Source organism: Rhipicephalus sanguineus, chromosome 9, assembly GCF_013339695.2.
Source record: "Rhipicephalus sanguineus isolate Rsan-2018 chromosome 9, BIME_Rsan_1.4, whole genome shotgun sequence".
NCBI classification, from domain to species: Eukaryota; Metazoa; Arthropoda; class Arachnida; order Ixodida; family Ixodidae; genus Rhipicephalus; species Rhipicephalus sanguineus.
The window spans coordinates 16,833,277-16,857,449 of record NC_051184.2 but is presented as its reverse complement, the minus strand read 5'-3'; the positions used below and the strand labels follow the sequence as shown (position 1 = coordinate 16,857,449).

Below are 24,173 nucleotides of genomic sequence, written 5' to 3'. Positions count from 1 at the left end.
GTAGCATTGGTGAATGAATGGAAACATAATTAGACAGAAAAAGGAGTAATTTGCAAACATAGTAAAAACAGCAACATTAATACAACATATATCATTTACTTAGCAGTTATAGGGTCACTTTTGTTGCATTCATCTGACATATTCTGCAGTGAAAATTCGAACAGTTCCAGGTATGATTTCAGCATGTGCGGTATCATGTATGTTAGCCCTTAGAACCGATAATTTGATTTAAATACACATTGCAGTGTGTATACCTTATATGGTACTTATTGTCCTGTTCAAAGGTTTGCAACATCACGGGAGTTGTGGAGCCTGGACTTCAACATATCCGAGTGTAAATTTCAAGGCAACAGCACTGCCGACTCATGCCCGGTGATTATTAGTGCCACTGCCGAAGTTCCGCCTACGGTGCAAGAGGACGCTGTTGACTCTGAGGTTGCACAACGGACTACCATGGTTAACTGTTCAGAGGATAGGACCTGTGGAGGCACCATGACTCCAGCACTGGATGCGTGGAACTACATTCTAGTCCAACCGACTATAGATGATCCAGTGGAATTCAAAATCTTTCTCTCCCCATACGGTAAGTTTACTGGTCAGTAAAATCGTTTACTGTTTTTGTGATTGTCACCATTTAAAATGGATATGCCTCTAGATGATGCAAAGTTGTATTTGAATCTGTTGCTACTAGCTGTGTATGTTAGTTTTCATTGAGCCTAATTATCTAACTTATTGCATTAATTAAGTACTGCAGCAGATTTATGCAGAGTACCCATGCGTTATGTTTTCACATCAATTCAAACTTAATTTTCAATTTTATGGTCCGCTGGGACAGGTTTTGTGCTGTTAACAGGATCACTGACTCGTGTTCTTGAGCAGCATATTTAGATAGCAGTGCATAGCATGCGATGCTCTGTGAAACTTTTTTATGCCAGTAACGACGATTCACTGTAAATGATCATGCTCAGTGTGCAGTGCTGTACATTCTGCAACACATTTGGTCTGACACAACATAGCAGCAAAAAAAATTGATTGTATAAAAATTATGCAGCGATGCTTTTAGTGCACAAGATTGGTGGTTCACTTATGTAATGTTTTTAAATTGTTGATTTAGCTTTAGGGAATTATAGAACTTCACTGCAGGGGAGATTTGGCATTGTTTTTAGTATTTGCTATAATGTTATTATCTTGAAGATTTCTGTTTTTGATGATAAAAAACACAGAAAAAGGGCATACCCAAAAGGTACACATGTGACAGAGCGCTGACTAACATTGGGAAGGTTTTAGTGTTAAAAAAAGAAAGCAACAAAACAACAGCAGCTCAATTTTAACTGAAACCGTCTACCGTATTTTTGGTGTATAAGTCACACCATTGTATAGGCCGTACGCCCTGCTTTTTACGACTCCCGCGGTAAAAAAATTATATATAAGACACACATCTGTATAATACACATCTATTTTTAACTCTGTCCAACATGATAAAACACAACGACGCACACAGAGTACATTCATTGCGAAATGCGTAGTCGCGCACGGCACTGCATATCTGTAAGCAGCAGTATAAGACCTGTAAATAACGTGTCGTAAGGCACAGAAAACCAATAGTATTTATTCCACTGGATTCGAAGCCACGTCCTCCGGTGCACTGTCAAAAGTTCTTCCGCCTCGGTTGGCAGCATCACTGGGTTGCCGTTGTCGGCCTCTGAGCACCTTGAAGCAAATCGTTGGCGTTGCCTCTACGGCATTACGAGGCTTGGCAGGAACACAAACAATGAACGTGCCGCACAGTTAACACTTACATACACGCATACAAAACATGAATGGCAGGGGCGTAGCCAGAAATTTTTTTGAGGAGGGTTCAACCACACTTTATGTAAGTTCGTGTGTGTGTTTGTATGTGTGCGTCATATATACGCAAGCAAAATTGCAAATTTTTTTTTGGGGGGGGGGGGTTTGAACCCCCCTCTCTCTGGCTTCGCCCCTGGTTAATGGCGACCGGAAGCCGAAAGCTGCGGCTACAGCAATGTGTCACACGAAAACTGAAGTGGTACGTTCGATTTTATAACTGGTACGTATTGTGGCCGCTGCAACGTTACAATTAAACATTGTGGTGCCCTTTTTTATTTATTGCCTCAGTTCCGTGGGTTTAACGCTTCATTTAAGAACAAACAATTCAAACAGTACAATAGGGTGCGTGACGGTGGTGGCTTTTATTGCGGCCGTGATCTCCCTGGTGGCTGCACTGCTTGAAAAGCAAGTAGCTGACATCTAAGACCACACCCACTTCATTGTTATAACAAGATTAGATATATTTGTATGAACGCTCTCGCGCTCAGTTTATCGTACTCGCAAATGAAATATGGACATATGGTCTAGCAGAATCGCATGACTTTTTGCGTATATAAGACGCACCGTTGTATAAAATGCACCAGCGAAAATATCGGAAAAAAAGGTGCGTCTTATACACCGGAAAATATGGTAGTTAGCCGGCACTGTGTTGTGTGTTCCTTTCATCCGTCTTCATTTTCTGCACATTTTGCCATCACAAGCAATGTTGAACCACTGTCCCAGCATAAATTTCATAAGGCAGAGTGTTGCAGAAAGATAATAGATTCACAGAATTCAGAGCTTTTACGTGCCAAAGCTACAGTCTGAGTAGGAGGCATGCTGTGGTGTAGACTCTGCATTAATTTTTAGTATCTGGGCTTCTTTTAAGTATGCAGACTTCTTTGTATTGGAAGTCATAGCCACTCATCCACAACACATTCTGCATCACATTCTACAGCAGTTTAACAAAAATATTAGAGGCTGTTCAATTTGTTATGGTGTATGATGCATGACAACCTCTCCCACAAGCCTGATGAACCAGTGACGACTGGGATGTTATAGATACGTCATCACAATCTGGCTGTCCAGGGAAATAAGCAGATATGTAAAAGTGACTGTGCATTCATGAAGACAAGCAGCATTGGTGATTGCATGTGGTTGTTAACTTGTTTCCTTTGTGTTGGTGCGCATCAGACTGCAGGTCAGCGCACATGAGCCCGGCGGCAAAGAGCAGAAGGAAGGAGAACCTGGAAATGCTGGAGAAGATGTTTAGTGCCAATGCAACCACACTCAGGACGGTTCTCCAGGAGTATCTACGAGTGCCTAAATTTCCCACTTCTTGCTGGCCTTCTCGTGAACTTGCGGTGAGCATTCTGTGCTACAAGTCAGGCAACACGGTGTACATTGAGTAATGTTTGTGTCTTCAGAGCCACAAAGGCACATCTGTTTTGCAGGAGGTCTGTTTGTCGGTAGTTCAAGCAAGCAGAAGTGGAATGTTTCAGAAATGTTGCAACTAAATGGCTTAGCATACCCAAAAGCCTAAATTCTGTGTTAGGCTCTTAGCATACTTTTATGCTCTCCTTTCGTACACTCAGGATTCCTTCTAATGTTTTTGACATGTCTTTCTAAGAGTGTGGGAAATATAGCCTGATAAGCCACTTGAACAAAAATGCTGAACTTTTCTTTGCTTTTGCTACTGACAGACATGAAAGTAAGTTTGCTAAGCCTGTCCACAAAAAATAAATAAATAAAGAAATTATGCAGTGCTTGTTTTCAAAGCCTTTATGGTCAAGTATGCATAGCAGGTCTAACCTGAAGCTGGACACTTTATTGAAAAGTTGTCACCTGTGTCTTTCCACCAGCACGTGAACATGCCTGAGACATTCGAATATGGCTACCGATTGGATCCTGAGCCTGACAATTCCAACTTCACATCTGGCTTTAACGTGAGCTTGCATGAGCCGACACTCATCACATTCAGAGTGTTTCCAGTCTTGGACTCTGGTGGAACACTGTCCGTCAATTTGCATCTCATCAGCCCAGGCAAGGTGAGAAGGATTTTTTTTTTTTTTCACGGTATTGGCATACAGCTCTGTGTGTGGATTGAATTTGTGTAACTACTCCAACATTTCAAATAGTCATCTGTGTGCTTTGTATGTTGTTCTAGAGAAAAGAAAATGGTTATTGTCTGTGATTGCCACAGTCCACAGTTTGACTTCTTTAATGTTACCTTTGCATAAAAAATGAAACAATTTGTCATATGGGCAGTAGTACTTATGCCTTCAATCTTATTCACAATCTGCTCTGCATATGGATGACTAGCTTATTATTTTATAACTAGCGTATTTCTTTTCATGCTTGGTAGGCTGTTATGTAGTGTCTCGTTCTAGTTATTATTTTTCTTTGATATCTTTTGTGATGGTCTGCCATGTGTGGTGTTTTCTGATGACTCCAAGATAATGGCATAGTATTACTTACTTGTATTGTGTAGTGATTTCTTTGGCATGCAAGTTTGTGTTCACCATTCCAAATTTTCATTAGGTATGTGAACATGCATTTGGGCTGGTTGTTTTGGGATTATAAGCAGAAAACAGTGCTATAGGACGAGACAAAACAAAAAAAACACAGACCACTGAGTTTTGAACCTGTCAAGCTGTCCAGGCAGCTTTTTCTCGCAGACCCTCTGTCTGTATTTTGTATGGACCGAAAATAAATATGTGGTTCGACTTGATCTGAAGAATTACTGCTTGCACAGAGGGCATTTCTAAATGGCTTGCACACTGAATACAGGACGAGCACGTGCCAACGAACGTGAGCCTGCGGATGGTGTTGGCGTACGGGTCGCGACCTCCGCTTAAGGAGGACCAAAAGTCATGGGAGTGGGGCAACAAGTTCCAAGCGAACACCAGCAGTGATGACAGCTCCAGAGCAGAGCTGCACGTTCCATTCCCAGAGTTTGGGCTCTGGTACCTGGGGCTGTTGCCACTGTGCTATCTTGATGACGATGGAAATTCCAGGTGAGTCTTTGGTTTTGAAGTTGGGCTCACAACATGCATATGTATTAGGAGTGTTGGAATAACAAGTCGTAAAAATTAAATCAATAAATTGTTGTAAAAGTGTGGGTTGCAAATGTTAAATCTAGGAATAGACAAATAGTAAGTTTGAGATTTGAAGTGAATAGTGATTTGGTCGGATAATTTTGAACCGAATAGTTCGAATAGTATATATGGCATATTATTAAGGAAAATGAGCATTTTTGTCATGACCCAACTAACTTGCACAATATTTTTTAAGAATCGGAACTAGGCATTTGTGACTGTAACTTTTCTTGGTTTGAAGTGGAAGCAACTTTGAATAGTAGCAGGATTTGTACAGTAGTAGTGTGCAAGTTGTAACTAGTATAATACTTTACGTTTTAAAAATTACTTTGAGGTGATGGTAACACGTACACATAACGTGTAAGAGTTAATTTGCGACAGTGCGGATTCCCCCTGGACAGGTGGTTGCACCACATAGCACACCGACGCTGCAGTGAAACCACTTTTAGTAAGGGGGTTATATGTGCTTAACTATGCATGTGTTCAATCATTTCGAATACTGTAATATTAGTTCGAATATTCGAAGTGCCGGAATATTTGCCCATTCCAAGTTGAATCAAATAGCAAATGTCATCTCGCTTTTATAAAGATAAAAAGAAATGGAAACAATATGTGGGAAAAGAAAAAAATATATATTCAATACATACAATGCTATTTAAAAGTTTGTTGAATTGGGTAGCTGGATTGGTAAATTAGCAAAAGATGAGAGCTCACCACTTTGTATTCTGTCAAGCTCTACTTTTATTTTTATGCTACCCACCTTCTGCCTGCATTCAACTGACTGAACAATAAGCCAGTGTCGTGTTTTCAAAGTAATGTATACTGGTAATCCGGTTTTGTTTATTTTGTTTAGTACATATACAATGTGATTATTATATCCAAGGCGGCAAGCTGTCTTTTGGTCCACTTTCGTCACATCTATATCGGAATCCCTACAGTACACTTAAAACAGTACAATTAATGTCCCTTATACCTTCCTTGGCTTCATTATCTGCTGGTTTTCAGTAAGGTTTTATTATATCCAAGTAATGTGTAATGAATGTATATTATCACTGTATAAATTTTTACACGCTCATGTACATGCACGGTAACACTTTGTGCCGATTATTATTTTTTATGTGCCTCGTATGCCTTTCTGAAACATGGTATTTATTTATTTACTATTTGTTTACGCTGCCCATTGCTCCCAAAGGAGAAGGAAGCCACCTCCATCAAATCGCTCAGTGCAGCCGCTTTTATGCAGCTGCTTTACTCCTTGTGAGAAAGAAAAATAAAACGCACTTGAAATTGAAGTTGTTATAGTTAGGATGCAATAGAAATACTAGATAATTAGTGGCAGCACCAATCTTTTTTCTTGATTTAATTCTCTGCAAGGGCATACAATCAATCTGTGGCTGGTAATCCAAAGCATTCATAGTACATATTTGTCCACAGTAATATCTTTGAACAAGTGGAATGTCAAATTCTGACGTTGTATTGTGCTTAAACATCAAACACAGGTATTTGATTTCTTTTTTATGTTTCAACGTCTCTGGTATGCTAGCCCATATTCTTCACCAAAAATTCTTCACAGAAATGAAGCCTGTTTTCGTACACAATGTACTTTATGGAATTTTAATATTTTCTTGCTTTGAGATCGCTTAAAGGGGCCCTGCAACACATTTTCAGTGGTCAGAAAGCGCTTCCGATTGGTAGTCGAGGCTCCCAAAAACACGTGAGCCAAACGTTATAGCGCAGCACGCGGCTTGCGATTTACAATAAGTTCTCAAAGTCAGCTAAAAATCACTTCCTTTTCTCTCGATAAATGATGCTATTTACTCAAGATCACTGCGTCACTAATTCAAGTTCCACGCCATTGGCTGATTTGAACAAGCCGCGCTCGGTAGTTACTGCGGCCGCCGCAAGAGGCCGCCACTTGCCGGCGCGCGCGTGATTACACTGAAAGTACGCCGTGTGTTCGAAGCAAAACAAAAAAGTGCTCAAGGTCACGAGGTGCGCGTGACGTACCTTTTTCCCCTGTGCCATCCCTCCCTGCTTAGCTTCCAGCGCTTTTGTCGGGCAGAGAGAAGAAAGGAAGCAATTGCAGCGTACGACATATCTTTGTAACTCCGCTCGTACTGGACAGGTTCTAAAAATTTTTGCAGCGGTCGATTCGTGAGGCAGTAAGCTCCTCTAGTGAAGCCATTCCATGGCTACTTGGAAAAGTCTTGCAGGGCCCCTTTAAGGGCCCCTAAACCACCCAGAGGTCGAAATTTAGTTGTGGTGTGGCAGTTGTGCATGAGTCTCAACGAACATGTAGCGATGAGAATTTTTTGAAATGGTGCTGAAATAGCGGAGTTACACGTGTTTGATTATCGGAATGTAGCTCTTGCTCATTTTGCTCTTTCCTTCGCTACTCTCCGTTCGTTCGTTCGTCTTTCCTCCTGGACAAGCGTTCCTCCTCACCGTGCAAGGAGGATAAGCAGGGAGCACACATCCCTGCAGGCAGACAAACAGGTTCTTGCTGCTGCTGACATGACCATGACCTTGTGACGTTACGACCAGTGCTGGGGATACCAAAAGGCCTGGAGAGGAGAAGGGATTGTTTGTTTATTTTGTGTATCCCCTACGGCACGTAGCGTTGCCACGTTTGGCACTGTTGATCATGACGGCATTCTGGACTCGATCCGCGCATTTACTTGAAATGTTATAAAAATTATCGGAGGTGGTTTAGGGGACCTTTAACATTTCTGTCATATCAGTGTCCGCATGTCTGCCATACCATGCATTTACAGTGAGCCAAACTGGGTTCCCTGCGAGATGGAATCGATGCACGTGGAACTCACCGTCAATTCCACTGCCTGCTTGAACAACAAGTGCGGTCTCTTTGGTCGCTGCTTCCAGTACATCAGCGGAGGGATGATCTTCAGCAGCTGCTACTGCACATCTGGTAGGATACTGCTTGGCACGGTGGGGAAAATGGGCAGGATGATTGAAAGAGATGCCAAACAATAATAAGTAGAGCTGTGCGAATAGCAAAATTTTGGGTGCAAAGCGAATTCGAATATTGAAGTGCAAGTGCGAATCGAATCGAATATTTTTCAAATATTTCTCGAATATTTCTAGAATATTTTTCGAATACTTCAAAGCAAAATTGCAGAAAAAAAGTTAGAGAGGATTCCTAATCATTTTCTTATGCGATAGCAACATGAAAGTGTTTCTTTTCGCTAGGTTGATGAAGCATTGGTGGGGAGGTGTTTCATAGTTTTCTTATCAAGAATGAGGCAGTGTAGAGGGCGAATTCTATTTATGTACATGATTTGGGGCAACCAAAGTGTTGCCGACAACACTTTACACGTGATAGGCAAAGATGCCGTTTCCTCAGCCTCTCCTCCTCTTTGAACTTCTGTGAAAGCCCAACTGATGTGGCAGACAAGGGTGTGCTCCCTTCAAATCCGGAGTTCCAAATCTGCCTCGTAGACGTCGATATATAAGAACATCTGAAAATTTTTATGCTAAAAAGCTTCGGCTTCTGATTTTTTGGACTTCTGCCCAAATTTCAGGTCTAAAACAGCATTAATTGAGCCCCCACCTCTGCCACATCTTTCGTCTCCATGTTGCAACCAGCGTTTTCTTGAGTTAGTACATTTGCGACCGTAGCAGAGCTTGAAAGGCATCTTTGCTGCAATAGCGGGGTGTGATGAGGTGAAGCATATTGAAAATCTAGGGACCACTCTCAATTCGACGTTGACTGTGTCTTGGCTAAGTTCGGCCGTAACGGAGCTTGAAAGGCAGCTTTGCCGCAATACAAGAGTGTAATGAGGTGAAGCATATTGAAAATCTGAAGGGGTCACTTTCAATCGGACGTTGACTGTATTTGTTTTTGGGAAGTTCGAATAGTAAAATTCCAGTGCGAATCGAATCGAATAGCAAACACTGTACGAAAAATATTCGAAATTTCGAATATTCGCACACCCCTAATAATAATCCTTTCAGCTAAGGTGCACACGCGTTTGTGTCCACAACTTCATTGCTTTAACATAGAATGTAACTTAGCACACTTATTGGCTCTTCATCATGATTTTTAGCTGAAAGGTTATGTATGTACAGTCAACGTCCGATTTTTCGGACTCCCTAGGGACCGCGAAATCGTCCGAAACATCGGGCAGTCCGAAAAAACGAATTCATGCTTTTTTATTCCGCTTAAGCGGTCAAATCACCACAGCCACGTCCGAAATAGCTTTAATGCCTCCCAGTACAATTATCAGGCATTTTGGTGTGCATCCAGGCTCTCGCAAATACATTCGGTATCCGCCGCGAACCCCGCTTAACTACGAGCCAACCGCTACTTGCAAGTTCGCATCTCATGATGAACGCCGCTGATACCAGCAAAGCGCGGGATAGATTACGGCTCTCTCGCATGGAGCGTTTGGAAACGATGACGCGGAACACAAAGACTGTGGCGGAAGAGCAGACGACTCGTCCGGCTTTCCCCGATGGGTGTGCGCATGTAAACGATGCACACACACATCGCCGAATCTGCGCCGATACGGAGCATTTGCTGTCGTGTCAAGCCGATCGTTTCTAGTTGTGTGCAGCACATCGCCAACTAAGCTGACGCCGTCACTGCACTGTTGCTATATCGTACGCACGCATTTATCATGAAAGGGTTCGTGATGCACACTTTGTTCCTGACCGCACACGGGCGCGGCAATGACGAGCTGGTTTCGTCCGTGAAGGCAACGCGTCTGTGTGGCGCACTTGGCGGTCTCGCACAAAGAGGCAGCAGGAATGGCGGGGCAGCGCATTTGGATTCTCGCCTAGATTAAATGCATGCAGTACGCATGCAACTGCGCTAGGCCACATGCACTACCGGGCAGTTAACTGAAGATGCTTATCGTAAGGGTTGTCAGCGATTAAGCCGTACTGGCGCGTTTGCCACCTGCCGCCATCACGCCTCCGTGCATTTCCGCTGCTTATCCGTAAAGACATCGGCGCATGGCGCCGTGATAGCGGCCCCTTTGAATTTTTGGTCTGCTTCACCCCATAACGCTTCGCCATTGTGGCAAGGCTGACTTTTGGACTCTGCTGCTGTCGCAAACAGATCGACTCGCGAAAGCACTGGTTTGAACCTACGAGATGATAGACGCGGCAGAGGTGGGCCTTCAAATAATGCCTTTCGGACCTGCAATTTGGGCAGAAAGTCCGAAAAATCGGACACGGAAAAGTTTCAGTGTCCGAAATTTTGGACGTTCTAATACATGGACGTCTATGGGGCTGGTGATGGTGCCACGAAAGCGTCTGAATTTTCGAGCATGTCCGGAAAATCAGGCGTCCGAAAAATCGGCAGTTGACTGTAGTGTCCTCATGCTATATGCAGTTTATTTCTTAAATGTAAACATCTTTGACGAACATCTGCCTGGCCGGGTGAAAGAATTCTAGATGCTAAACTGGCACCAGCCAGTTTCTGATAGGCCCGACATTTCAGGACCCACAAGTAACCCTTCCTCAGGCACCGAATGCTTCTATAAAGACAGCACTTTGCCTACCCTTCAGTTTTGTTTCACACAGTAAATCAAAGTCCTGTTAAACAAAATCCATTTCCCTGGTCATTTGATGTCCTGTTTCTTTTAGAGAGAGTTCACTGTATATGTTGAGGGTTATCACACACTCATATTTTATTTGTCAAATACTGTCAGCCTTTCCCAGGCCATTACAGGCCTGTAACAGTCTTCGATGTTTTGGGCTACAGAAATCAATGAATAAAATAACTAATTAGGCTAGATCTGAGCATTATGGATGGAAATAATCCCCTTGATCTTATTTGTGCTGTATGTTCAAAATTAGGGTCCTTTGTTACAGGCTACCGTGGCTGGGGGTGTACAGACAACCGGGAAGCCCGTCACTACTCACACATGTTGACTGAACTGCTGCTGCTAACAATCAGCAATGTGTTCTTTGTGCCTGCTGTGCTGCTGGCTTTCTACCGGCGCCACTTCCTTGAGGGCCTGGTCTACCTCACCACCATGAGCGCTTCTGTGGCGAGTATTGAGACAGTGAAAAAAGGACTGTAGCAAAAGGAAGCAAACGGATCATTTGATTGAAGCACTGCCTGCTGTTAAATCTGTCACATTTTGCTACTTTTTGTGCTCACTGCTGTGCTACCTTAGCAGACAAACTTTGCCATGATTGAAGGGCAGCCAGCAATTAACATGTTGCAGAGTGAGATGTCATGCAGATATGGCTGTGCTTCTGTTGCATACTGTACAGGAAAAGAAAGAATTGAGCTTGCTCTACTAGTGTGAATTTTCAGAGAATGCAAAATGGGCCATGTTTCTTGAGAATTACTTTGCAAAAAAAACAATTTTTAGAGCCAAAGAGAGTTGTTGGGCATAGTCATCTGCTCCTTTTGTAACGGTAGGAATTTGTTTCCTGTGTGGTTATTTGTGTTTAGTTTTTCAGCATCTTATTTTTGGCCAGCTGCACTCTTGGTGAAGAGAGGTGTGACCCTCTCTGCAGTAAGATGACATACCTGCCAACTTTCCCAAATTTCTTGCAAGATTTATGAATGTGGAGTGCTTCTGCATCTTGATGAATGTTGCATCAAGTTTTACTAAAAAGAAGTTATACATATTCATGAAAAAATTGAATGTTATTGAGAGATACGAAGTGGTGCAAGTCTGCAAGAAATGTGTGCTGAAAAGAAGTTGTTGAGAAGCTTTACTCTACCTACACTGCCCTCTCGTAGCAGCACAAGATGCCATGTACCGAGGGGCGGATATTTTCTCTAAGCACACCCGCCATGGTGGTCTAATGGTTAAGGTGCTTGACTGCTGACCCGCAGGTCGCAGGATCGAATCCCGGCCGCGGCAACCGCATTTTCGACGGAGGCGAAAGTGCTGGAGGCCCGTGTACTTAGATTTAGGTGCACATTAAAGAACCGCAGGTGGTTGAAATTTCCGGAGCCCTCCAATATGGCATCTTTCATAATCGTATTGTGGTTTTGGGACGTTAAACTCCAACAATTATTATATTTCTACAAGCGTGTTTGGCTACATCAATTCCTGAAGGAATCGGTTCCAAGTTTGCTACTGCTTGTGTGCTGCACCTAAAGTTCAATCACCATTAATAAAGTGTGTATGTATCTAACAAAAGATCTGTGCCCACAAGGACCTTAAATGCATGCTGCACCTCACTCTTTTGTTGTGTCCATATGATATTTAAGAATTATAATGTTCACGTGTATGCGCTCACTATAGTTTGGCATACATTGTCTTCTCTGCTTTCAGTTGTACCATGCGTGTGATGCGGACCTGTCCCCCATCTGCGTGCTGAGGCCAAACGTGCTGCAGTATTGCGACTTCCTGACAGCCGTGGTGTCACTTTGGGTTACCCTACTCTGCCTGGCCGAGGTGTCAATGCCCTTGCGCACACTGGTGTCAACTTTCGGCACCCTCTGCATTGCCATTGCTGTTGAGAATGACCGCACAGGATTCCTGGTCATTGCACTGCCAGCTGGCCTTGGCTTGACACTTGTATTTGGCTCCTGGGTATGTTTATGAACGCAACTCTCTGGACTTATAGGACATGCCAAAGAAAAATATTCACTCTTGTTAAATTGTTAGATTGCACTCTTGGAATTTCAAGTAGGCTAGTGTTACCGTTAACACAGGGTTAGGAAGTCAGCAACCAGGCATTCCTTGAAAGATGAAACACGGTGCCACCTTGAAGTTTATAATGCCGGTTTCTGTCACCGCATGCGTTTCGGCTGTTTCTTGGGGTTACATGACCGTTTACCAATAAAAAGGGCTAGGTTGCATATTAACACAAGCCTGGCTACATGAGCTCAATCTGGCACTTTCGCAGGACTTCAGCACAAAAGCAGCAGGAAGACATATCTATTGTGTTGAACTGACATTATTAGCATCGTGGTTCGGGCCCATGATCCAACACACAATGCCCAGTTTCAGTTTTCTAAACCGTGTACGTTGAACATTTCACATGAAAGGTTGGTACCAGTAGAAATGAGGGTGGGTCATGGCATGTGACCTTTGTCGTTCTTTATTTTTGCAGCAGTGATCAGTTAGCAACTTCCCTTGTGCTTGTTTCGATTGCAACTCTCTGCAGGTTCGGCAGTGTGTCACAAGGAGGAGCTGTTTTCCACAGCCACGCTTCTGGCTGATAAGCCTGGCACCTGGTGCCGCGCTGGGTGTTGTAGGTGCAGCTCTATACTTGGGATTTGAAACACGCCGCAATTACGCCTACGTGCACAGTGCGTGGCATGCGCTGGTTGGCCTCTCACTCTTCCTGGTCTTGCCCCCAAAGCGGCGGTGTCAATGTAAGTCGCATGCCCCCTGCATCCAACGCTGTTGATGCTCGTATTACAGTCGGTGTCACAAGTTTACAGGGCAAAATATATTTTTGCTTTGAAATAATCTGCACTTGTGTGAGAATGATGGAAGATAAGGTGGAGGAGGGTAAAGGGAGGAGAGCAAAGCCTATGTTTCTGGCCAGCCTTTTTATTGTAGGCACTCCTGAGCTGAAATATTTTCTGTCGGGCTTGGAACTTCAGGTTAAGCCATGTTGTGTATTTTGACCTTATTTGAAAATGGTGCTTGTGGCTTGTACAGTAGGAAGTCATGGTAAAGTGCTTTTGTTGCACTTTCTAGCAACAGAAATTGCCAATATACATATCTTTTTCTTTGTCTGGCTGAGGTCCCTGCTGAACAGCTTAAAGTTATTCGACACCATGCATAATATTATGCTTTCATCTTTTTGGAATTTTTGATTGAATGGTGTGTCTAAACGTTTAGCCATCCGTATATCAGCTCATTATGAAGTTATCATATCAGGATGTGGGGCTGCCTTTGTAACAAGATTTGTTAGGCACTTGCCTAACGAATAATGATGCATATGTAGAGCACAGTAGACCTACATTAGGATGAACATTGTTGCGATTAATTGTCCACAAGTCTGTATAGTTATGAAGGGGGTCTTTTGTATCTCTTTTTTGGTTTCTCATAGATCCACTGCACTTCGAGTAACTTGGACTTTTGGTAGAATCGACAAGATTTTGAGGGCCTTTGAGAAAACTCTGCTGTGTCTTATTTCATTAATATTAAATTAGAAACTGTAGTTGGTCATATAGACCAAGGTTGTACAACAGTCTAATCCGCCTTTTTCTTTCCTCCCCTGCCCCCCCCCCCCCCCCCCCACACACACACCCTTTCCTTTATGCATTCTTTTCATTCTACCTTTTCCTGGCCTTTATCATACCTCTATACCTAAATGGCTATGTCAATTGCAATCACCCTCTTTTTACTTTTCAACCTTTTCCTTTTCATTACCATTCATGTGGCAATATCCTCTGTTCCCGACCTTCTCTCTCCCATTTCTACCACTCTGTTACCTTTTTCTGCAAAACGTGGAGCAGCAGCTGAAAAGAAAGAGTCCGTGAACACTTGCAGTTACGTAAGGGTGGAGGAGCTGAGTGACATGATGCCAACGCCGGAGCTGCCATCGGCACATGCACCCTTGGTGATAGCAAGAGGCACGTGATGAAGAGTCGGGAGGCATCAGTCTTTCACGACGGTGGCAGCTGCCCACTTGACTGCCTTACGTTCTGAAGCGAGATTCGTATGCATTGCCGCAGTGCTAATGGACAACTTAGACAGGCTGGAACAACGTCGAGGCAGGACCTCTTTGTGATATACCATCAGCATGAATTGAAATGCAAACAGAACAAAGTAATCGAGTGTAGGTCTTTTGCTTGATAATGCTATACGAATGTGTGCTGTTGCATTCCTGCAAGTGTGTTTAGTAAATGTTATGGCCATTAGCAATACATTCGAAAAGTGGATCATGCCATTATTGCATGTGCCAGAAAATGTAGGCACAAGAGTGCATGTTCTAGTCTATGCGACTTGTTTGCCTAGGAATTTATAGTGATAGTAAGTGTTAGTACTGAAATCGTGTTGTATTGTCTTCCTGTTGAACCATGACTGAAATGGATTTGTATACATAGCCAAGTTGTTGAGATGACATCGAGTCGTTAAAGGCTAATGTTTTACTTGCAGTGTTTTAAAGCTAATTAATTCAGCATTGTGTTCACTTTATATAAGGTCATCAACACATTCAGTCTATTTGCTCATTATAGTTTCGTGAAGTGCTTGAGTAGCACCTAATTACTTTGTTTTCAGATGCAGGTAGGCAATATAATGTACTGTTTGCTCTGGCAGTCCATTTGTGTTTGGAAGGATGGAAGGGCGACTGGAGACAGCACCTTAAGTTGGGGTTGCGAAGAAGGCTGGAAAACTGGCTATTTTCTAAGAATGTGCAGCGTGCATTGTTTTGTTTCTTTTCATGCATTTCGGGGCATTCGCCCCTCAGACACGCAGGGGCCCAGAATTAATTCTTTTGTAAGCGCTAATGTAGCACAGGAATATTGTAGTAAGTGGATTACTTCACCACAGAAGACATAAAAAAGTTAACAGTGCAAAGGGTGCTCATTGTTATATCCGATGTATTGTTAAAAACGGTGTCGTTTGACTTGGGTTTGACTGTACAGTAGGTTCAACAGAGAAGGTAATGACTTGCCTAGACTGCAGTTCTTTATATAAATATGGATATGGATCACAGTTGAGTGAGCAGCTCACAGGAAGAGGGGAAGGGGATAACTGTGCTCAAACCTATGATTTCGGAGCCTCCAGCAACATTCTTTTGTCAACCACATTACACACCTTAAGGTGGACTGAATCTTGCATATACCATTGACTGTTTTGTTTGCTCTACCATTTGTACATTACATTCAGCACAGTGATTGTAAAAAAAGTGCAAAAACAACATATGTACACAAAGAGACAAACAGCGCTTGTTTGTCTCTTTGTGTATGTCCATTGTTTTTGTGCTGTTTTTTTACGATCCTGAACAACCAACTAGCTCGAATTACCGCCCTTGTCAAATTCAGCACAGTGTAGAGACATAAGTCCACACTATGGTTCACAAAATAGGATTGAATTCTAGGCGCGGCCACTGTCGCAGGCCAAAATTCAGGAAGCATGGCAGTGGCATTCAGTATGCTTCCATTCATCTCACATTCAAAATAATGACATAGGGTGGATATGACAATATGCTCTTACGGTTAACCCTTCGCAAGTAACTGTAGTGTTTGAGACCGCTCTTGTTGCTGCAGGCAACTCTGCAACATAGGCTCACAAAGTGTCTTGAAACATATGCGCATTCCTACAACTACATCCTCGATCGGCTGATTTTGTTTGTAGCTTCCACTTCCAAGGCATGTAAAGCGTAGTACTGTTAAATCCACTCCTAATGATCCCACGTATGGCAGATCTATCATTTAGAGGTACCAGGTGTTCGTTACCCTACATATTTGAGCTGCACTGTAGTGTGCGCAAAAATAAAAATTATTTTTCGTTAGATTTCTCATTAGTGGGTGCAACAGTATGGCTTAAATAGTACATGACGCAATCAAAAACGAGGCATGACCTGTGCGAACTACTGAAGGCAGTGAATGCCTGGAGCTGGCGCCAGACAGGGAGCATTCAGGGAAAGTTGTGAGCTGTTTTCATCCTGACAAAGCAGATGGGATGCTTCTTTGATGATTCTGTTATTGATGAGAATACAGGCGATGGAAGGCCTGTATTCGTTAATACAGTTCCAGCGACGACATAGCCTACTTAAGGCAGTCCTGTTCTCGGTGGAAATGAGAACCTGGTGAAGCCATGGCAGTGCCTGTGCAATGGTTGATTATTTGTGGTCATGACGACTGTGATGTTGATCATAAGTTGGACTTGTGATTGACATTTTGTGCTGGTGAGTGTGATGATGTGAACGTGAGATCCTGGTTGAAGGTGTGCAGAATTTGTGATGCTGCTTGTTAAATTAATACAGTAGGGTTCATAAGTGTGTAGCTACAGATTTTTACGCAGCTGAAACATTTGGCCGACAGCCAGCTCGTATGTCCTTATGTGAAAGCTTCATGTGCACTGATTTAGAAAAATATGTTGCACTTGAAGGAAGCCTTCAACTTTATTGATTACAAGTAGTACAATTTTGAATTCAGTTCCCTACCGCTTGCAGTTATATTTGGCGAAATTGCAAAGCTTGAGAACTGTCAACAAAAACAATGAATAAATTTCTGTAAATTCAATCTTTCTTACTTTTTAATAAAACAGACAATATGGACAGCTTGCTTTGCAGCATACCCGCATTTAATAAAAAAGACTTCTGTGGAATTCACATAACACGGCAGCAATTCATAGACAGTGCAATTCTAGTGTCTGTTTTGTCTGTCAAGCACTTCAAAAGTGCATAAAAAAACTCTTAATTTCTTTGTGTCACAAATGTGGAATTTCAGAATCTTCATTTCTTCACTGGTCTTGAACTTTTTCTTTGAAACAACGAAAAGTTATATTTGGAATTTTCCGGTAGTTTCCCAACGACATAATTTCTGTGCTAACTGTGTTTATGAATGTAGACATCAGGGTTGGGTAAAGGTTTGTAAGCTGAAAGCTGTGTAAATTGTAAGTTGGTGACAATATTTTCTTGTGCATGTGTTTGTAGCTATTAATTCAGTTGGCCAAGTGTCAGATTACTTCTTGGATTCATTTTGTATAGTACCTTTTTTGAGGAATACAGTGAAATATGTGAATTAAAGCTATGCAGGGAAGAGTAGGTTTTACTTGACAATGTCATTTTACAGTGTGGACAAAAGATTTACACTTCCATCACTGACTCGTTCATTTTATGATTCTTTGCCGTTGCCACCTTTGTCTCGTTTTTTACAGCGACTTATGCAGTACACACTTTTCTGTGATGTTTATTGTCTATTTTTGTACATTGCTCTCATCCGCCACAAGTACACTGCAATTTAGATGCCTGCCATTGTTTTATTATTACTTTACGAAATTCGTTGTGTTCTTGCCATTACGTAGGCCTAGCAGAAGATGATCTTCCATATCTTGACACTATCTAGTATCATGAAAGGTTACAGCGCACATAGACGGGGACGAAGGAAGAACACACAACACATAGCACTGTGTGTTCTTCCTTCGATCCCGGCCGCGGCGGTCGCATTTCGATGGAGGCGAAATGGTAGAGGCCCATGTACTTAGATTTAGGTGCGTGTTAAAAAACACTGGATGGTCGAAATTTCCGGAGCCCTCCACTACGGCGCCCCTCATAATCATATTGTGCTTTTGAGACGTAAAACCCCTGATATTATTATAGTTATTATTGTGTTCTTCCTTCGTCCCCGTCTGTGTGCGCTGTAACCTTTCATGATGCAGTATCAACTACCCACCAAGCCATCCTCGTGAACTATCAATACTCACAGACCCATATGTAAGTGCAGTTGACCCCCACTAACATGGCCTCTGTTAATTAGACTTTTCAATCAAGTGTAACGTGTCAAAGAGTCTCAGTGAGACACCATACATTGCTATGAAGGAAAACTCATTCAGTTCAAATGTGAATGGATGTGGCTTCATTTATTAAACCGTCACTGGCAGTCTTTATTACACACATGGGTTATAAAAGGCATGAAAGCACGAGATCGTTAATAAACAGCAATATCACTTCTGTATTCTGTTAGAATTTTGTCAGCACCGTGACATTTTTGAGAAGTGTAAGCAGCTTATGGATGAGGACATTGACAAAAATTTAGCATCTGAATTCTGAGGCAGCATGTAAAACATCACTTCGTAGGAATAACAGCACGAACACGAGACACGAAGACCAGGAAGAACACTGGACAGAGTGTTGACTTCAGCTAACGGTTTATTTTCGTTCAGCTTGCATATTTATGGGAAACCCCATCGATATCTACTAGATATCACCAAAAAAACCAACCCATAAACGAAAAACAACACAACAAAACAAGAACCCTCCAAAGTGCATCACCAGTTAGGTTTGCATCACCAACTAGCCTGCCAACATACGTTACTGAAGTAAAACATCAGTACTCTGCCATATGCTGGCTCAGTCACACTTCAAGATCAAGGAGCAAAATATGTTATGGAACACTCCAAACAATAAAAAAAAATGCATTGGCACATTTTGCCAGTGTTTTTAATGCCACCTGCCACAAATTTCATGAAATCTTTTAAGTCCTGCAAGGGTCATATTAGTGGGAGTCAAATGTACAGAAATACTATCAGCATATAGGTATATAGGAAAACAAGTTGTTCACACTGAATTTCCGTTATCAGGCCAAACCCGAACAAGCGTTCCTTTGTTATATCAATGCTAGTGAGTATACTGGGGAGATTGTTTATGCTATCCCTGTACATTGCAATCATGCCATAGCTTTATATGCCAACAGTGTCTTTTGTCAGTGGCTTACGTATGTCACTTGTCTGAAACAGGCCCACTGCTGCCATGTTTTTGTGCATTTTTTTTTGTGTATGTAACCATTGATGTGATAAATATAATGGCTACAATGTAAATTGACTGCGACTTCTTTTTAATAATTATTTTGATTTTAGCTATTTTCATGACTAGTTGGAGCTACTGTTGTACTTGGACAATTGTTTTGAATACAACACTTTCTAGGCCAGGGGTTCTCAGTTATGGATGTTTTGAGGACCCCTTGTGGACCGGTGGAAGTGATGAGGGACCCCTTGCAGTGAGAGAAAAAGGGGTGGGGGGGGGGGGGGAGGTGTCACATGCAGTGTGAAATAGGTGCCCTTTATTTCTCTCTGGTCAAACAAAAGTGCCTCACCAATTCGATCTCAACAGCTTGTCAGTAAGTTGTGCAGTCTGCAGCCACATTCATCCTGTTTCTAGTTATGTTTACTCTTCATATATGCAAGCCTAGAAAAAGTATGCTTGCGTACATATGTCGTAGAAAACTGAAACAAAAGCTTTACAGCCATGTCATGGAGAAGGGGAAACATAAGTCAGCTCCGCCGCAATGCAAAAGTGTTATGCGCTGAAGCATACCAAAATTGGAAGGGGCCACTGTCACGGGACATAGTGTGGCTCAAAAAAAAGTTTTTTTTTTCCCGAGGAAGGGTTTCGCGTACCCCCAAAATGGCTTCAAGGACCCCGGGGGGTCCGCAAACTCCCATATGAGAACCACTGTTCTAGGCTATTTAGTATTGCTGCTGTGGAGTCTACTATCACAACAAATCTTTATAAAGTTTATTTTATATACTATGCAATTGGTTCTATATACTGTAACCTTACAGATCCTCACCATTTTTTCTTTGCTAGTTGCATTAAAGTCTATGCAAGTGGAATTTTAATAATGTGAATGCCCTTGTACTTTATTGTCATGATACCATTGAGGTAGTACCATTCTTTTATCTAAACATAAATAATTTTGACTGTCACAATTGACACACATTTTAAAACACTGAGGCTGCCACTATACTCCATGCAAAAAGAGCAGCGATTTTATTTTATGTACTATTTTAGTGTACCAAACATGCTGAACTTCATAGCCAAAATAAAGTTGTGCCATTGCAGCTGGCTCCCATGGGATGTATCTATATGTACATGAAGATAGCTGGGACTGAAAAGTCACTTGCACTGCAGTAGTTTTCTTGATTCTACTCTGCCTAGTTCACTTTCTCGATTAATTATATCCCAACTGAATTCTCCAGCTGGTGTCTGTGTGATAACGATATTGTCCAATTTTAATGTGCAAGCTTTTTTCAAGAAAAATTGCCTTAAAATTGCCTGTATATGAAAATGTGTCTCCAACAGCCCTTTGTCAGAACCAGTTTCATCGCCGTTGTCATCACAAGTTGACTGAATGGTCTGTCTTGATTTACAAAAGTTATGCATGCACAGTTATTATTGCAGTTATTACAAAAGCTTAGCATGTAAAAAGTCATTTTACATGCTAAGCTAGCAGCGACTAAGTCAGCTGTTTGGCAATCCTGAAAATTGCATGTGTTATAAGACAGACTAGTAAAATTATTAGTCTAGGCAGAGATGGTTACCATATTCGCACTTGGGAAGTTGTACGACATACAGTATACCATAATGAGGATGAAATTCACTTCATAGACAGCAATCACAATGAACGTTGGGTGTAAATAAATTTTTATTTGTCAAAGGCAAATTTCACTGGTTTCATTGTTTCCTATTTGCCAGAATTGGAGGCATGCTGCAACTTCCTTGTTAAAAAATTGAGTGCACATTAAATTTCAACTTTACTCAGTGCCTGTGATGTTATTTCAGTGTTGTTACCCTGAAGCTGTAGAAACTAAGTGTAGCTTAGATTTGGAGGTGCATTGAAGTGAATGAAGCCACAGTATAAATTTTTCTGCCTCTTGTTTAATTTGGTCTGCAAGATAATTGGATCAATTTATCAGTCCCATCAAGGTCAAATGAACAGAAGTCAATTTTAACTTTCTTGAAGTGAGGCTTGAAATGGCAAGTAATTGCCCTATTGGTATGTTGTTGGGGTGCAACTTGGAGCACTAGTTTTTAAGCATCTGTCTATCTGCAGTCCTTAGTTGTTTGCAGACAAAGAATGGACATAGTAATAGTAGCATAGATTGTGTTGACTAACTTGACTCAGTGCTTTGCGTTTCAGCTCCCTGTAGATGTCACCATTAGCAGACTCCTTGTAAATTGCATGTGCATCTATTCTTCTGCTAGGTGAACACTACAGCTGGCCACCTTCCAAGTCAAGCAACCCTTCACCAGTGGCTAATATACATGCTGCTCGCCACCTAGGTATACAAACATTAAATATGCGTAATACAGTCAAAGTGAAAGTTTGGGCGATTTATTACTTCATTACACAAGAAAATTTACAGTGCTGAAAAAGAAATTGAATGGACGAAGAAAAGCAACATGACCAAGCGCTGCCATGTTGCCTCTCTTTGTCAGTTCCTTTCTTTTTCCATTCTGTAAATTTTCTTGTGCCATAAAATACAGTCCTCCTCAATGTAACAAGTGTGGATCTCATGAATTAAGCATATTAATGGTTTAAAATAAATGTATAACTAACAAAATTTTCATTGACTTTAACAAATATTTTGTGCTAATAAGAAATTCAATCAGATGAAAGCATTTCTCATGTGGGATGAAACTTCGTTATATTGAGTTTTGGCTGATAGTCCATGTTCCTGATGTGAACTACAAAGTCTGAACAAGAAAAATAAGTTATTCATCTTGCTAGGAATGTTGTTCTGTGAAACACAGATTTATTGATCTTATTTAAAGCTGAATAGTGACCTTATTAAAAAATAGACCTTAGCAAAACAATCTTGATGGGAGAGGACATGCTGGGCAGGTGAGGGAGTGTTGTGCATGATTTTAAGCCACGTGTACTATGGTGCACTGGAATTCCAAGGTGGGGGAGGCAGGAGAAATGGGCATTATCAATGTGCCCCTTTGGCTGCTTCTTTGGGTGATTGGGCCGAAGCAATCGCGCATGGGGCCACAAAGACTTAGCAGTTTGAAAAATTGGTCTGTAACTATGCAACTTTTTTTTGTTACCAGAATATAGCGTGTTCCACCTAACTTAAGCCAAGCTAATTACAAACAAGTGCAACGAGATATGAAGATGCGACCAGTGGCTTTTTTATTAGTGGCTGCCTCGCACATGCCAGGGAATTTTGTTTTCAACAGTTAGATAACTAGTGAAAATTAATTCTTTACATAGTTAGTTGCACAATTGCAAATCATTGAATGTCTACTTCTGTATCGCTATTGAAAACATCATGCTCAAAAATTTCCGGCTTGCTACGTTATTCCTAATTACTTTTCTGCATTTAAAGTTTGTAGCACAAGAGGTGACAACAAAAGCAAAGCAGGCAAACACTCGCTCCTTTGCGAGCACAGCAGCAGCATGCTTGAAAGGAGTTTTGAAGAACTAGCACTCCTCTCAAGAATCACCGGGGAAAGGCGGTGTTGGCTACAGCAGCACCCAACAAAAATTTTATTGCCTTGTCACTTTTCCATGCCAATCAAGCCATCCATCAAGCACTGTTCTTTGAAAATACTTTTCCAGTGTCCTGCTGTCGTGCAAGCATTCGTTCGCTTCGTGTCTTTGCCTTTTGTGCCTCAAGTTTGCAATGCAGAAGAAGTAACTAGATATGACGTAGCGGGCTGGAAATTTTTTTAGCATGGTGTTTTAAAATTCACTGCAGAAGTAGATGTCCAAATATCCACAATTGTGCATATAATTAACCATTTAGAGCATAGGTAACCACTAATGAAATGCATTTGGTTGCATCTTTGTATCTCATTTCACTTTCTTAAGTAAGCCAGGCCGATGTCAGCTGAGACACACACGATATTCTGAGGCACTTATGAATGAAAATTTGCTTTGTTATAACAAATTTCATGTTGTATCTGACATTTTCATTTTTTATTTTGGCTGAAAAATGCTTCATTTAGATAAAACATGACCAAGGAAACGATGATGCCAATTGTATAATTATCTCATTCATGTTCATTTTATCAAGCTTTGACTGTGCCTATTTGTGGTATCTATTTCTTTAATAGCTAAATGTTTTATCTTACTGTTTTATTTAATACATGCATGGAGCTATTTAATTTCCATGTTAAGCAAATTTTTGCTGATTCTACTTCTGTGGGACACAGATGTAAAAGAAACTAAATTGACCTCATGAATTGGCTTATTGTTTTGTTAGCATATATGACTGATTTGTGGTTAGTTTCTGATGGTTATAAGTGGTTATCAGAAAAGCTTTTCACCACAAGTTTTAATTATCATTCCACCTAGCACTTAGCTTTTGGTATTTTCATTTTCTGACAGAAAACACTGAATCAGTCATACTTGAGCAATGCTACATTGCTGTTTGGAACATGGATGCCTCATTGATGTGGTGTTTCTTGTCCTTCTGTGGGAGTGAAATATGAAGACATGTACCTCCATAGATTTAAGTGCTTGTTAATCAACCACAGGGTGTAAATCATCCTCAGTGCTCCATTATGGCATCTCTCGTTTTAGATTCAAGAGGTTGAAATGTAAACTTAATCCTAAACTGTGTGGTCTGTTATAGTTAACTTTAACTACACCCATCATTATATATGTAGATTATATGCATGAAACCTATAATAAAAGATGTCTCTAGCTCTGCAGTGCTGTGGTTCACCTAAAGTGCTTGGGCCAGGCTGCATATAAAGGTCGAAGAAATTTTTCTGGCACAGTTTAATTGAATGACAAAATTTAGCATAGGCGAGTTCGTATAAGCTGTCTGTCGCTGTTTAAACAAGAGGTTCACTTGAAAAATATTTTTCAGGCAAAGAAACAAAAATAAA

General features: G+C 41.5%; 1 protein-coding gene across 1 annotated transcript in view; it reads left to right on the top strand.

Annotated features, from left to right (window-relative positions):
• LOC119404657 (post-GPI attachment to proteins factor 6) overlaps positions 1 to 18,932 on the top strand; it is a 28,420-nt gene extending 9,488 nt beyond the window's left edge. Inside the window, exons 5-13 of the mRNA XM_037671247.2 lie at positions 285 to 583; positions 3,022 to 3,191; positions 3,690 to 3,875; positions 4,618 to 4,844; positions 7,700 to 7,854; positions 10,767 to 10,945; positions 12,194 to 12,454; positions 13,032 to 13,242; positions 14,338 to 18,932. Coding sequence (XP_037527175.1) covers positions 285 to 583; positions 3,022 to 3,191; positions 3,690 to 3,875; positions 4,618 to 4,844; positions 7,700 to 7,854; positions 10,767 to 10,945; positions 12,194 to 12,454; positions 13,032 to 13,242; positions 14,338 to 14,462 — 1,813 coding nt within the window. The 3' untranslated portion in view covers positions 14,463 to 18,932. The remainder of the gene's footprint in view (positions 1 to 284; positions 584 to 3,021; positions 3,192 to 3,689; positions 3,876 to 4,617; positions 4,845 to 7,699; positions 7,855 to 10,766; positions 10,946 to 12,193; positions 12,455 to 13,031; positions 13,243 to 14,337) is intronic.
• Positions 18,933 to 24,173: the final 5,241 nt, after the last annotated feature.